We start from the raw sequence: 13,665 nt of genomic DNA on the forward strand, positions 1-13,665 counted from the left end.
TGTTTATAAATCAAATATCTTTAAAACTGTTGAAAAGCAGTTTGTCTCTTGATGTCTTTGGTACTCGATCATGTTCAACCTTTCTGGTGTAATTGAAAGCAATTCATCACCAGAGAAAAGAACTGTGGGAATCACGCACAGGGCTCCAAACTGCGACTAAAATGGTCGCATTTGCGACCAAAAATATTAATTTGCGAGTGAAGTTTTTGCTGAGGTCGCCACTGGCGACTATATATAATTTGCATGAAAGGACTTTTTTCCCGATTGTTTTACGCTCACATCTTTTGTTATGTTCACGTATTAAACTTACAAAAGACGATGCGCATCAAAGTTTTACTGGAAAAGAGTTTCAAACAGTCCTCGTCTCTGCCGCACACAGTCTGCTGAACGCAGTGAGAGAGACCTGAAAGGTGATAATATAAACACCAGTACGCCGCGTCCACACGGTCTGTGTATGCGTCCGGATCGCGAGAGCGGAGAGTATCGCACTTAATGCTCAGGCGCGAACTCTTTAGCACCTCAGTTAAAGCAGCAAGTGAACCCATTATATATTTTGATTTACTACTATAGTATGAAATGAACATGATCAAAAGGTAGGCAATAAGAAAGCCTATAGTACAACTTACTGAAATGTTTTATGTAAAAGCTCATGTTTCAAACTGAGGAAATGTATAAAGCTTGTAAACATTGCATTGTAATACATTTACCTCAGAATAACCACTCAGTGTCCATAAACTCATCAGTTAGCTAGAAAAATAACTATAAAGAGGAGCGTTTTGCTATATTTATGCGCTGTTGCATATTAATATTTTTACTTATTGTGTTGTACATGATTCAACTCCTCCTATAAAATTGCATTTTACTAATGAAGAAAGACTGAATGTGTGAAAGACATGACAACATTTATAGGATGCACTGCACTCAGTTGCCAAGTGATGCTTATGGTCCATGATATTGGTACAGATTCTGTGTAACGAACAATTCTTTGTGACTGTACATTTCAAGTTGTAAAAGACATTTAATTCACACTTTAAGTGAACCTTAGTCCCCCGGTCGACCTGATCATCTACAAGATGGATTAAAATGCTGATAAAGCCTAGAAAAGAGAAGACATAAACACATGACAAAATGATTGAAATGTTAAAATAGGGGGTAAAAATAAAATGATAATAATAAAATAAACCACTTTTATTCTGTGGCACCTAAAAAAATAATTTGGCGCCTAAGTTTTTCTTTTATAGGAGCCAATGGCTCCTTACTCTATTTTTTTTGTCTGGAGCCCTGCACGCAGGTGATTTGGAGTCACCTGATTTTCACTGACTGCCAGAACTTTGAGAGCAGCCAGCAGTGGCTGCAAATAGGCTTAACTCTTGACGACTTCTTCTTGATCACGGAGGCGTTGTGTGAATCTAATCTCTTGCTGGGTTTTTGCTTGTGTATGAGCAGAGGGAGCCTTCACAGGTCCAGTATGAAGAGTTTCCCTTCCTAGAGAAAGAACCCATGATGGACTACACCAGCATGCAGAGGCTTGGAGCCAAGCTTGGGTGAGCAGTGTTTAAAAATTTAAAGCTGAAAGTATACTGCTCTTGCCCATGTCCTGCTTTGGCTCACCAACAGATAATGTGACACAAATTTCATCATCAGCACAGTTTCCTGTTGTACACCTTCCATGTGCAGACTGATTTTTCTTTTGCAATCATCTTTTTATCTAACATCCTGTTTCTTGTATGTATGTTTAAAAGCACACAAAACCTGTGTTTTTTAAATTCATGTTAATGTTGTAAAGTGGAGCTAATAATCTTCTTGTCCCTCCTGCACAGGTTCATTTCTGGGCTCATCCAGAGCGTAAAAATCGAAGCGTTTGAGCGAATGCTCTGGAGAGTGTGTAAGGGCTACACCATCCTCAGCTACTCCGAGGTAGATGGGCTTTTGGAGGACCCTGATACGGTGAGACTAGTTGGCAGCTCCAACATGGTTTAATTTTATGTTGTTTTTGGTTACAAAAATGTATAGTTAAATCTTTAAAAAATATTTTTTTTTAACCATTTGTTTCTTTTTATGTGGTCAGTTTGATCTAAGCCTTTACTCTAATCCTGGATGCTTGATTCAATTAAAAAAAAATAATAATAATAATAAAATAGGAATATCTAAGTCTTTTAAGATGTTCTCTGTCTGGTTTGTCAGGGGGAGCCAACCAGGAGTGTGGTGTTTCTCATCTCCTACTGGGGAGATCAGATTGGACAGAAAGTTAAGAAGATTTGTGACTGGTAACTTAGCTCTTAAATCAACTTCCTACATTCTACTTGAGGTGAAGCTACCACACATCTGGGGCAGTTAACCACCAACGCACTGATTGTGTCACTGTAACAAAACAGGGAGCTGCTCCTTTTTCATAAAGATTATAAATAGCTTGTTCCCTGTTACATTTGGGGGAAGCTTCATGCTTTCATTTGTTTATTTTAGTTCTTTCAGAGCATTTTTCTTCTTAAGAGAAAGTAGAAGTGCTGTAGTTTTGAAAATATTGTTTTTGTTTTCATAGCTACCACTGTCACCTGTACCCATACCCCAACAGTAATGAGGAGAGGACAGATGTGGTGGAGGGGCTCCGCACACGCATTGAGGACTTGCACACGGTGAGTCCAGATGAGCTCGGTTTTACCTTTGTTACAGTTTATGACACGCACACTTTTTCTTGCTTTGACTGTGTGTAACATAATGAGGGTGTAAGTGTGCTCTCACTAGTGTGATTAGTTATTTACTGGCTGTAACCTTTATCTAAGTTACTAATAAGCTCAGCTTAATCTTAATTAAAGATAAAAAAAACAACATTCATGTTTAATTGTACTTTAAACGTCTTTTGAAACTGACTGATGAAATCAGGGACAGTAGAGATTGACTCAAAGCAACTTTGATGCACAAACTATACAAGCATCCTGTATAACCACAGTTTTGTCCTTACCAGGGAAGGCTATAAGACACACCTGTAACGCTATAAACTGAAACCTGTCCTAGAAACTGTAACTTGACATTGTTAAATTCAGCAGCTAAATGTAATGAGTATTTTATTGCTTGTTTTCAATAAGTTTAATCAAATTCACACAAACAATCTCACTTGTTAGTTCAGAGAAACAAAATATCTCTTTTCTTAACTGAATAAAAAGTGCTAATTTAATGCTGCAATAGTGCTCGAGTATAGTGTAAATTCCTCAAATTAACACTATAATAACACTATAACTCAGGAATTATAGTAATGAAATGCATGAAGGTTTGTGGAGTTTTGTGTCATGCACAGTAATAAATGATGGGCTGCAATAGTAAAAGGGTTTGATTGTGCTCTCTCTGTCTTTAGCAGTGGATGCTACTTCAGATACTCCAACCAAAAGAGCAGAAATTGTACATAATAGAATGTATATTAGAATTATTTGGATGTAGTGTTGTCACTAATCTTTCCTAACCAGTTCTAGACAGCCATGCAGTGGAGGAATGTAGGGGGCAGTTTGAGGGCATTTAAGTTTGCTTGTGACCCACTGCTTTGTAAAAGAGAGAAAGACAATTGTGCTAGTGGCCCAACTCAGCACATGATGTTCATGAGGTCTAGGCTGTGGACAAATTTCTCACAGACTTCAGGCACCATTAAATTATTTGTTGATACTTTGTTCTCACTCACTGTCACTCTCTCTCAAAACCTATGAAAAGATGTTCAATCATTGGGTTGTTTCTGTGCCTAGAAAATATTCCTTGATTGATTGAAGATTTGTTTGCTGAAGAGCACAGCAAAATTACTGCATGCTCATCTGAGAACACAGTTCAGAAACCAGGGCAACAAAATGCCATGTATGGTTGACCTTGGGGGAAAATTCACATTTATCTTACAAGTTCCCAATACAGGCTAAAATATTAATTTTCTGCTGTAATTATGACAAAAAGTTCATTTTTCAAAATCTTAACCACACAAACTGAGAAATATATTACATTAATTTTGTGATTCCAGACATTTTATAAACTATATGTTCTTCAATAAAGCATTTAATTAATATTATTACAGAGCTTTACATAAACGATTTAAAAAGAAATAAGTAAATATATGAACAAGTAAATGCATTCATTTTGTTCATTTTAAGTCATCCTACTGTCTCCTTTGATGTTTGTTTGCTAAGGCCCCCTGGTTGGGCTGCTATATGTTAAACCTTAAACCTTTACATGCAAAATGGTTTAGCTTGACATGCTCTTGAAACCATTGTTTCTTCGTAGGTTCTTCACCGGACTGAGGATTACCTGAGGCAGGTGTTGATCAAGGGCTCAGAGTCTGTGTACGTTTGGGTGATCCAGGTTAAGAAAATGAAGGCCATATATCACATCCTTAACCTCTGCAGTTTTGATGTCACAAACAAGTGCCTCATAGCTGAGGTGTGGTGTCCCGTAAATGATCTGCCTGCTCTTCGGAGAGCTCTAGAGGATGGATCGGTGAGTTCTTTACATTATTTTGAAGGTGCACTAATTCAGATACATCTGATTGATAATTGTACACACATCTCTTAAAGCAGGGGTGTCAAACTCAATTCCTGGAGGGCCACAGCCCTGCAGAGTTTAGCTCCAACCCTAATTAAACACACCTGATCCAGCTAATCAAGTCCTTCAGGCTCAATTGAAAACTACATGGTTTGTGTTGGAGCAGGGTTGTAACTAAACTCTGCAGGGCTGCGGCCCTCCAGGAACTGAGTTTGACACCCCTGTCTTAAAGGGATAGTTGAGCCAAAAATGAAAACTGTCATTAATTATTCACCCTCATGTTATTCCAAACCTGTGAGACCTTCACTCATCTTCAGAACACAAATTAATATATTTTTGATGAAATCCAAGAGTTTTCTGACTCTGCGTAGACAACAACACAACAGACACGTTCAAGGCCCAGAAAGGTAGTTAGGACATTGATAAAATGGCCTGTCGCATCAGTGGTTCAAGCGTAATTTTACGAAGCTACGAGAATAAAACTTTTTGTGCAAAAATAAGAAAAATTATGCCTTTTATTCAACAATTTCTTCTCTTCCGTGTCAGTCTTCGACTCACAAATTTTCATTTTTGGGTGAACTATCCCTTTAACTCTGTTGTTTTGTTCCTTCAGAGTAAGAATGGAGCCTCAGTTCCCTCATTTGTCAATCGTATCCCAAGCAATGACACTCCACCAACCCTCATACGCACCAACAAGTTTACCTCAGGCTTTCAGAATATAGTGGATGCCTACGGTGTAAGCAGCTACAGAGAGGTCAACCCAGGTGAGAGGATAGCGATTAAAAAGCACTAAGTATTAACATTAAGTATTAACTTCATGTTTGCAGCTTTAACATGTCTTCAATGCTTCATACATTCTATATGCTTGGATAAGATGTGTAAGCTTCCTTCTTTATCACACCTTCTCGCAGCTCCATATACAATCATTACTTTTCCCTTCCTGTTTGCTGTGATGTTTGGAGACCTCGGGCACGGCATCATCATGGCGCTGTTTGCTCTGTGGATGGTTCTCTATGAGAATGACCGCAAACTGAAGAAAACCAGAAATGAAGTACATGCAGCTTGCTGTTGTGACAATGTTCATTTTCTTCTGAAATTCATTTAGACATCGTTGTTAAAAGTTATTTAGTCTATTATTAGTTTACTGTTTTTGTTAATTTTGTTATAGTTTGATTAACATTGTGTTCTTTTTTTTTTTAAGATCTGGAACATTTTTTTTAAGGGCCGTTACATCATCTTGTTGATGGGTGTATTTTCAGTCTACACTGGATTAATATACAATGACTGCTTCTCCAAATCACTCAACCTGTTCGGCTCGGGGTGGAACGTCAGCGCTATGTTTGTGCCTGGAGTCTGGAGGTGAGTGTCCAAAGCACAAAATATTGTGTACAGTATCCTTTATTTAAGCAAAAAAAAGAACAATATACAGTATGTGGTGTGCAAAATATGTTTTAAAATGTAGCATTCTAAATTGCTTTAATGGATCTACAGCTATGGAAAAAATTCTCAAGAAAAAAGTTCTCAAAGAGAACACTTGAAAATTCTATGAGTTTGAGTAAAATGTCCAAGAAAATTACATTTTAATAACAAATGTTTTCATTTGTTGTAATTTGAAAATCAGGGTTATTCCACCAAATATTGATTTCTTAACTCTTCTAGAGTTAAAACATTGGTATTGTGTTGTCTAAAAATAAATATGATGTCTGAAAACATGGCATCTGTTTTTGTTATTTTGACCAACTGTCATTTCATGCTCTAAATGATATTATATTTTTATTTAAAATTTGAAAGAAATGTTATCAGTCGTTTACAGAATAAAGCAAAAATAGTTTTACTCAAACGCATACCTGTAAATTTCAAATTCAGAGAAACTATGAATCTTCGGTGCTCTCAATTTTTTCCATAGCGGTATCTAACAAATATTTTGAAATGTAGGTACAACCTTCCCTGTTCCCATGGAGATGAAATCAAGGCTTTACTAAAGCACATTTCATTTATCAGCTCTTTGTACAGACAGTTTTAATCCTGGCAGTTGAATCCTAGTTCAAACATAAGGGGAAGGCAATTCTAACAAACACTGTCTCTCATGATGCTATGTTTGAAGAGGTTTATTCTATATACACCAACATTCAGACGTTTTGGGTTGTTCAGGAGGGGCACATTAAAATGACAGTAAAGACATTTATACTTTTTTTTATTGTATTTTTGATCAAATAAATGCAGCCTTGGCGAGTTGTAGTGTAATAATTCCTGTAATCAGACAGCTGATGAATCAGTAAATTATTTATTTACATAAAGAAATTTGTTTACATACAAATTTACAACCCAGTCCAAAATTCTGATGGAAAAATGTGGGAATAATTTGTGGAGATTATGCAGATGATCATCACAATTTCATTTATTACCTCGCCGTAGGGAACAACAGCAGGCACAGAGATTTCTCACGTACAGTATGTGGCTCTAATGTGATCTTCATTTTCTCTTTCTCCCAAGTCCAAGCACGTTCCGCTCAAATAGCTTCCTTGCACTGGATCCAAACATCACAGGAGTCTTTAAAGGGGCCTATCCTCTGGGCATTGACCCGGTAGGTCTCTGACTTCATTTTATTACTGTGTTATCAAACGAAACAAATGACCTTACTATCACATCACCATAAAAACAAGTAACAGTGGGTGAAAGTCTAGGGTGAAAGGTTCCATGGATGAATGAAAAGCTATGATTTTTAGTCCTTATAAAATATATAATTATTTTTTAAAATGAAATTTAATAATATTTTATTTGCACTCTGTAGATCTGGAACCTGGCGTCCAACCGTCTCACCTTCCTGAACTCCTATAAAATGAAGATGTCTGTGATCATAGGAATAATCCACATGACTTTTGGAATCGTCCTTGGGGTTTTCAATCACTTGTGAGACGTTTTAAAATATATTTTCGATAGATCCATTTAAAATGTATGACTTTGATCCTTCTAATACTTTGTATGTTCATCTGTTCAGGCACTTCAGACGGACATTCAATCTATACCTGATATTTATTCCTGAGCTGCTCTTCCTGCTCTGCCTCTTCGGCTATCTGGTCTTCATGATCATTTATAAGTGGCTGTTTTTCACAGTCAGAGATTCTCAGACAGCTCCCAGCATTCTCATCCACTTTATCAACATGTTCCTGATGCAGGGGGACTCCAGTCAACCCTTTTACCCAGGACAGGTAGGACTGAAAGAACCGTACTTGCACCTATTCCACTTTACATGCACCTCAGTGTTTCTTTACATGTATTTTCCTTCTTTCCCACAGGCTGGGTTTCAGGTGCTCCTGCTGATTGTGGCTGTGCTCTCTGTGCCTGTGTTACTCTTGGGCAAACCTCTCTACCTCTACTGGCAACACAAGGGCAGAGACCACTTGAGCATGTACCGAGTGAGGATCCTTGTTTTGTTTGTGTGTGTTCTGCAGTTGGCTGAAGGCCATTGGCTGATTTTCTCTGTCTCTCTCTGTAGGGTTATCAGCGTGTACGGTGGAGCAGTGAGGAGGAGCTCTCTCTCATGCATGCTCATGATATGGAGGAGGGAACCAGTCTGGACAGCCACTCCTCCAGCTCTGACAGCCAATCAGGGGAGGTAAGATGTTCAGAATAGGGGTGGGCGATATAACGGTAGTCATGATTAACCGGTAGAAATTTGTCAACCGGTAGAGATTTTGGACTATCATCTTTATTGCGGTTATGCACTCGCATCAAGTTGCAGTGCACTGTGGTCACGAAATGTATCGTTTGCACACATTTTTAAGCATCGAGGTTCAAAAAACTATGATTCTAAGCTGTTTAAATGCAAACAATAGCATTATATATGCGTGCACTGTCTATGAGACTGTTCTGAGCACGGTCTGCATGAATCCTACATGAAGCTGCTGCACATAGAGCATGTGAGTATTTTTGTTGCTTTATTGGCCTTGTTCAGTTAAATACACTTACTTATATGTATGAAAATGCCTGTCTTTGCAAGTATTCTCATAAACACAGTAATTTAGGTCTTAAGTGAAAGTAAACAGCTGTAAGAAAACACGTGTAACAGTATATTGGATCTTGGTAGCTCTTAGAGGGACAGCAGTCTGTCATTCATGTTAATCAAACAACAAGAGAGAAAATCTCTCACTGCTCTTGACTAAATCACTTTTGTAACTTAATACGAAATTTAATTTACACAGTGATTAATTTATACAATGTATTTAGCATTTAATTATTGTATTTTTTAATTATTGTCCTGTTGCTTGAAATTAGTTACTTATCCTCAGTGAGCTTGAGTTTTTTTAGGCTTGAGTTAGTTTTTCTGTGGCATTGACACAGGTGACAAGATTTATGAAAATTCTATGGTATAAAAAAAAAACATTAAAAGTATTAAATGCTGCTCCATTTGAAAGCAGGTGATGGATATTTACCGCTAATCACGGAACCGGCTTTACTGACGAGATGCGCATCGATTCATCGGATTCGATATATCGCCCAGCCCTAATTAAAAGCAAAAATAACTATATTGTGATATATATCGATAAACTAAACTAACTACGTGCATCGTTTGGTGTGAATAGACTACTTTCCCTATGAGCCTAACAAAGTTTCCTCTCTTCCACAGTTTGATTTTGCTGATGTCTTCCTCCATCAGTCCATCCACACTATAGAGTACTGCCTGGGCTGCATCTCTAACACTGCGTCTTACCTCCGTCTGTGGGCTCTCAGCCTGGCACATGCCCGTGAGTAACATACCCTTCAGTGTAGTGCTGGGCAATATAAAATAATAATACAGTTTATTAAACACACAGAAAGCAAAGGTCATTAAAACCTGCTAAAATAAACGTTTGTCTAATAATATTAGTATTGAACAATAGAATGTTCTTTTTAAAGTAATTATGATAATAATAGTAATAATAATACTGAAAACATAATTTAAGGAATATCACTAAATTCATTTGATTACATTTTAAAATATCAATTAAATTGTTTATAAATGTATTTGATTACCGCAGTTTTTGATAGTAAATTTGTATTTAATGTTACAATGGCTTTTTTTTATTCTGTGTAATCCTGACAGTATAATAAGCCACTATAAACCTATACAAAGGTCCAGGCATGCAAAGAATAAAATACAGTGATGTACCTTGAAACCAAATTCTTAAAAATAACTGTAACCATAATACAATTTTTTTTTTTTTTGTAATACTGCCCAGCACTACTTGAATGACTATCGAATCTAGTTATTTTATTTTAGTTATTTAAAGAATTTAAAAAAATCTTACAAATAAAATAAAATGTTAACAAATGTTATTTCCTCTTTTTTATTTTATTTTTATTGATGACTGTACAGTTTTAATTATAGTTAAATTTGTGATTTAATATTCAGCACATCCAGTGTGTTAATACAATTTTTTGAAACAAGCCGCTTTATCATAATTACAGCAGAAATACTGGGTGACATGTTTAGCCTATATAGGACCTGTAAATTATTGTTTATTAGAGGCCTTTAATTGCTTTTAAAAACGGCTTTATTTAAAGTAAAGGAATGCTGAACATGTTTTGTTGTGGTCCAGAGCTCTCTGAAGTGTTGTGGGCGATGGTGATGCGGGTCGGTCTGCGTGTAGACACCAGTGTGGGCATTGTGTTCCTGGTGCCGGTTTTTGGTCTGTTTGCTGTCCTCACTGTGTCCATCCTGCTGGTGATGGAGGGACTTTCAGCCTTCCTTCATGCTCTCAGACTCCACTGGTCAGTACTGTCCTCAAACATACACGGTATATATTCAAACACAGTATGAATTGATACTGAATGGTTCAAACTGAAATCATCTCTCTCTCCTCAGGGTGGAGTTTCAGAATAAGTTCTATAGCGGCGCTGGCGTCAAGTTTGTACCATTTGCCTTCTCTCTCTTGCACACCATCTTTGAAAACGAGGGGTTGTTGTGAACTGTGGCACGCTAAACACCAGACCAGAGCGGATCTGTGAGCTTCATTTTAACAGATTTACATGTTGGTTAGGGCATTCACATGCCAAAGTAGTCCAACCAAATACTCTTTATATGGAGACACCAGATCAGCATTGACAATACTGTGCCACATCAGATCACATTTTGGGACTTGCAACCGTTACACAAACACGCTGAGATAAAGCAACAGCTCTGGAGTGTAAATAGGACTTTTTTTGTGTGTTGAATGTATTAGCTCTTCACAAAAGGGCTGTTTGTGAATATCATTTTTCTATCATGCCTGTTGGCTGTGCAGAGATGGTTGACTCTCCATAGCCGAGCACATTCCCTGAGTGTCTTTAAGGTTGAACTTTTTTGTTTATTTGCTGTCGATTTAACTCCTTGTTTAAATTCCAGCATTTTCATCCTCCACAGAGTTGCAACACGAATATGGCTCATGTAGTTCATTCATAGTGTTGAACGGTACTGCGCTTAGATAACAGCAGATGTAACACAATCAGGAGTTCGTACATTTGGGCACAGTATTTGTCAAATGTTGGCAACAAGATGCTCAGAAAGGACAACAATGTCTTGCCTGATTGGTTGCTCCAGATTTGAGCAACGTTAGCCCAGATCTCGTTTCTGTTGGGCTGTATAGAGCTTCACGAGCCTCTGTTTGTTTCAAATCCTGCTGCAGCTGATCTTCTTTCTGCTTGAAAAATCTCCTCAAGAACCTCTACTAGCCCACAGGAGGCTCAGATAGTTCTAAGTGCCTAACATGCTGAATGTATTCTGATGGGTGGGTGGGTGGTGGATTGAAATTTTCAGATGACGTCATTTAGAATTTAATTCATTTAATGAGGAAATTCATTGTGTTGCTGTTCATGTTTTTAGTGTTTTTAACTTGCAGATCTGTTCAGTTACTCGGTTCTGCTTCTTCAGAATGGTCCTTTTTTTAAACTCTTGAATTTAATGTGAGATTTTGGTGTGTGGATTGTGAGCCACTGAATTCATTCCAGGTTTTTTTATTTTATTTATTAACAGTACTTACTTTGATTTCTATATATGGTTTGACGAGTCTGCATCGTTTAGGTAATTGACATTCCACATTTTTTCATATGAGCTCTGTATTAACATGACACAAAATCAAACCTGTGAAGCTGGGCTAATAAAACTTTGATTAAATGACTCTTGATATCATTGCCATTTTTGAGCAAAGGCTTTAATGCAGTGTCACTAAAAAGAGCTTGCATTTGTAAGAGTTAGTTTGTTTTCTGAAATAGTCACAACTTTTACTTAATTCTAGTTGATTTCACAAACAACTGTTTTTTTTCTGATCATTTTTAGAACATTCTACAAGTATTAGTCCTTCATTGGTAAGGTTTTCTCAATAGTTCTGAATTTATAATCTCTCTATTACCAACTCAGATCTTGAACTTGCAAACCATAACAAAAATGTAAGATTTTATTTGTTTTCATAAATAATCTTAAGGAAAATGGCATTTACATGTATGGGTAAGTGTGAACAAACAAACTCTAAATTGTTGCATTGTGCTTCATTCAGTGTTTTAGAGCTGACATGGAAACAAACTAAGGATATGCCAGCATTTACAAACGGTTTAAAATTAATAACATTTTTTGTTCAGAGATCAAAACATCCTACAGAACAGCCTTGCTGGTGATGAACAATAGCTCTTGTGGGCACATCACCTCCTGACACACTGCTGAACCACTTAAAATTCTACACAAATCATCACACCCCCTTCAGTCATTCTGCATGAGACCAAAACATTCCTAACAAATGTATATAGACATGAAAAGTGTCTGCCAGTATCCAAGTCAGTGAGTTTTAATAGAAAAGATTAACATTTATAATCGTACATTGACAGCTTGTCAAAAATGAAACTGACTAGCTGGGTCATTTGAAATTAAAATATCCATTTACAAGTAAACCTCTTGGTTAAAATTACGGTTTTTACCAAAACAGCATTTATTAGGATGGCATGGCATCATTACTTCAGTTTTCTTTATAATAGTAATAATAATTATGGTTATTACAAAATACATATGGTGGCATGAGCGCAAAATAAGACCTCCAGCCTAATTCTACACTTTGACAGCAATCAGAAATAAAGTGAGAACTGATCTCCAGTGATGTAAGGCCTGAATCCACTGCTTTACTACTAATCATAAAAGAAATACTGTAGATTTGTTTCTGTTATACAACTTTGCTGCTTGGGGGCTATAGTTTTATAGTGCTCAGCAAAGCAACAGAAATAGCTCCTTTTTATCACTACTAAAAAGAAATAAAAAATCTGTCACGAAGTACTGAAATTACCAGCTTTAAAAAAATGACTACAATGTCCTTCTCTATCGCTATAATGCAATGTGAAATACAGCGATCCCCTTCATCAGGAACACTTGGGTGTTTTAATCCACGTTCTCGACTGCTAATAAATACAAGCATGCTATGAACACAAAACAAGGTCAGCGAGCTGTTTGCTTGTGTTTTTAGTATCACACTTTGTATTTTGATTGTTTGCTATGTCCTCTGAGTGAGTCAAGCGGGCGACTTGTTTACTTTTATTAGATCATTCATTCATTAATTAAGTATCCATGTTTTTACCAAAAAATTGTTTTTTTTTTTAATTGCATTGATACGCATTATACTGTGGCATCACAGGAACATGATAATGACCACTGGGGGCTCCACTGAGCTGATGCAGGAAGCAGCTAATTAATGTGCATGACAATTCATGGGTCTAACATTTGTGTCCGAATACCTGCACTGTCAAATACAACAGACACAAGGGCTCTTTTAATGCTTGCCTGAAGCTCATTGGCTATCTGAAGACATGAGATGAACCTTAACTGTCATTTGCTATGCAAAGTGGGCGGAGCCAGGGAAAGTCTTCAGATGTGTGTCCAATAAAAGAGCCTGATTGTGCTCCTGGGATAACAAATAAAAATAACTTCCTTTGTCCAAATATGGTACTGTTCTTGATATGAAACTAAAAGAAGTACAAGCTGAACAATCAGACAATTCACAGAAATGTTGCAGCTGCATTGTGTTGAGTTGAGTGAGTCTCTCCTTCATATGTGAGTTTCTTCATGTGCTGTCCAGGCCAGTATGGGACGGGGGTGGAGCGTCTTTGATATGATCTCTTTATAAACAAGACTGAGTCCAGTGTACTTTACTGCTGGGAAAA

The 13,665-nt window shown here is 37.1% G+C and overlaps 2 protein-coding genes across 2 annotated transcripts in view; one reads left to right on the forward strand and one right to left on the reverse strand.

Moving 5' to 3' along the window:
- Positions 1-11,645, forward strand: part of LOC306869189 (V-type proton ATPase 116 kDa subunit a 2-like) — a 17,974-nt gene extending 6,329 nt beyond the window's left edge. Inside the window, exons 5-20 of the mRNA XM_079415835.1 lie at positions 1,447-1,544; positions 1,821-1,947; positions 2,185-2,267; positions 2,540-2,633; positions 4,252-4,464; positions 5,123-5,273; positions 5,421-5,560; positions 5,711-5,868; positions 7,003-7,093; positions 7,301-7,419; positions 7,508-7,718; positions 7,806-7,925; positions 8,006-8,125; positions 9,137-9,254; positions 10,089-10,260; positions 10,355-11,645. Coding sequence (XP_079271961.1) covers positions 1,447-1,544; positions 1,821-1,947; positions 2,185-2,267; positions 2,540-2,633; positions 4,252-4,464; positions 5,123-5,273; positions 5,421-5,560; positions 5,711-5,868; positions 7,003-7,093; positions 7,301-7,419; positions 7,508-7,718; positions 7,806-7,925; positions 8,006-8,125; positions 9,137-9,254; positions 10,089-10,260; positions 10,355-10,457 — 2,118 coding nt within the window. The 3' untranslated portion in view covers positions 10,458-11,645. The remainder of the gene's footprint in view (positions 1-1,446; positions 1,545-1,820; positions 1,948-2,184; positions 2,268-2,539; positions 2,634-4,251; positions 4,465-5,122; positions 5,274-5,420; positions 5,561-5,710; positions 5,869-7,002; positions 7,094-7,300; positions 7,420-7,507; positions 7,719-7,805; positions 7,926-8,005; positions 8,126-9,136; positions 9,255-10,088; positions 10,261-10,354) is intronic.
- Positions 11,646-12,289: 644 nt separating this feature from the next.
- LOC306869190 (oxysterol-binding protein 2-like) overlaps positions 12,290-13,665 on the reverse strand; it is a 67,991-nt gene continuing 66,615 nt past the window's right edge. Inside the window, exon 15 of the mRNA XM_079415836.1 lies at positions 12,290-13,653. Within this exon, the coding sequence (XP_079271962.1) occupies positions 13,550-13,653 (104 nt within the window). The 3' untranslated portion in view covers positions 12,290-13,549. The remainder of the gene's footprint in view (positions 13,654-13,665) is intronic.

This window comes from Barbus barbus (assembly GCF_936440315.1).
Source record: "Barbus barbus genome assembly, chromosome: 5".
NCBI classification, from domain to species: Eukaryota; Metazoa; Chordata; class Actinopteri; order Cypriniformes; family Cyprinidae; genus Barbus; species Barbus barbus.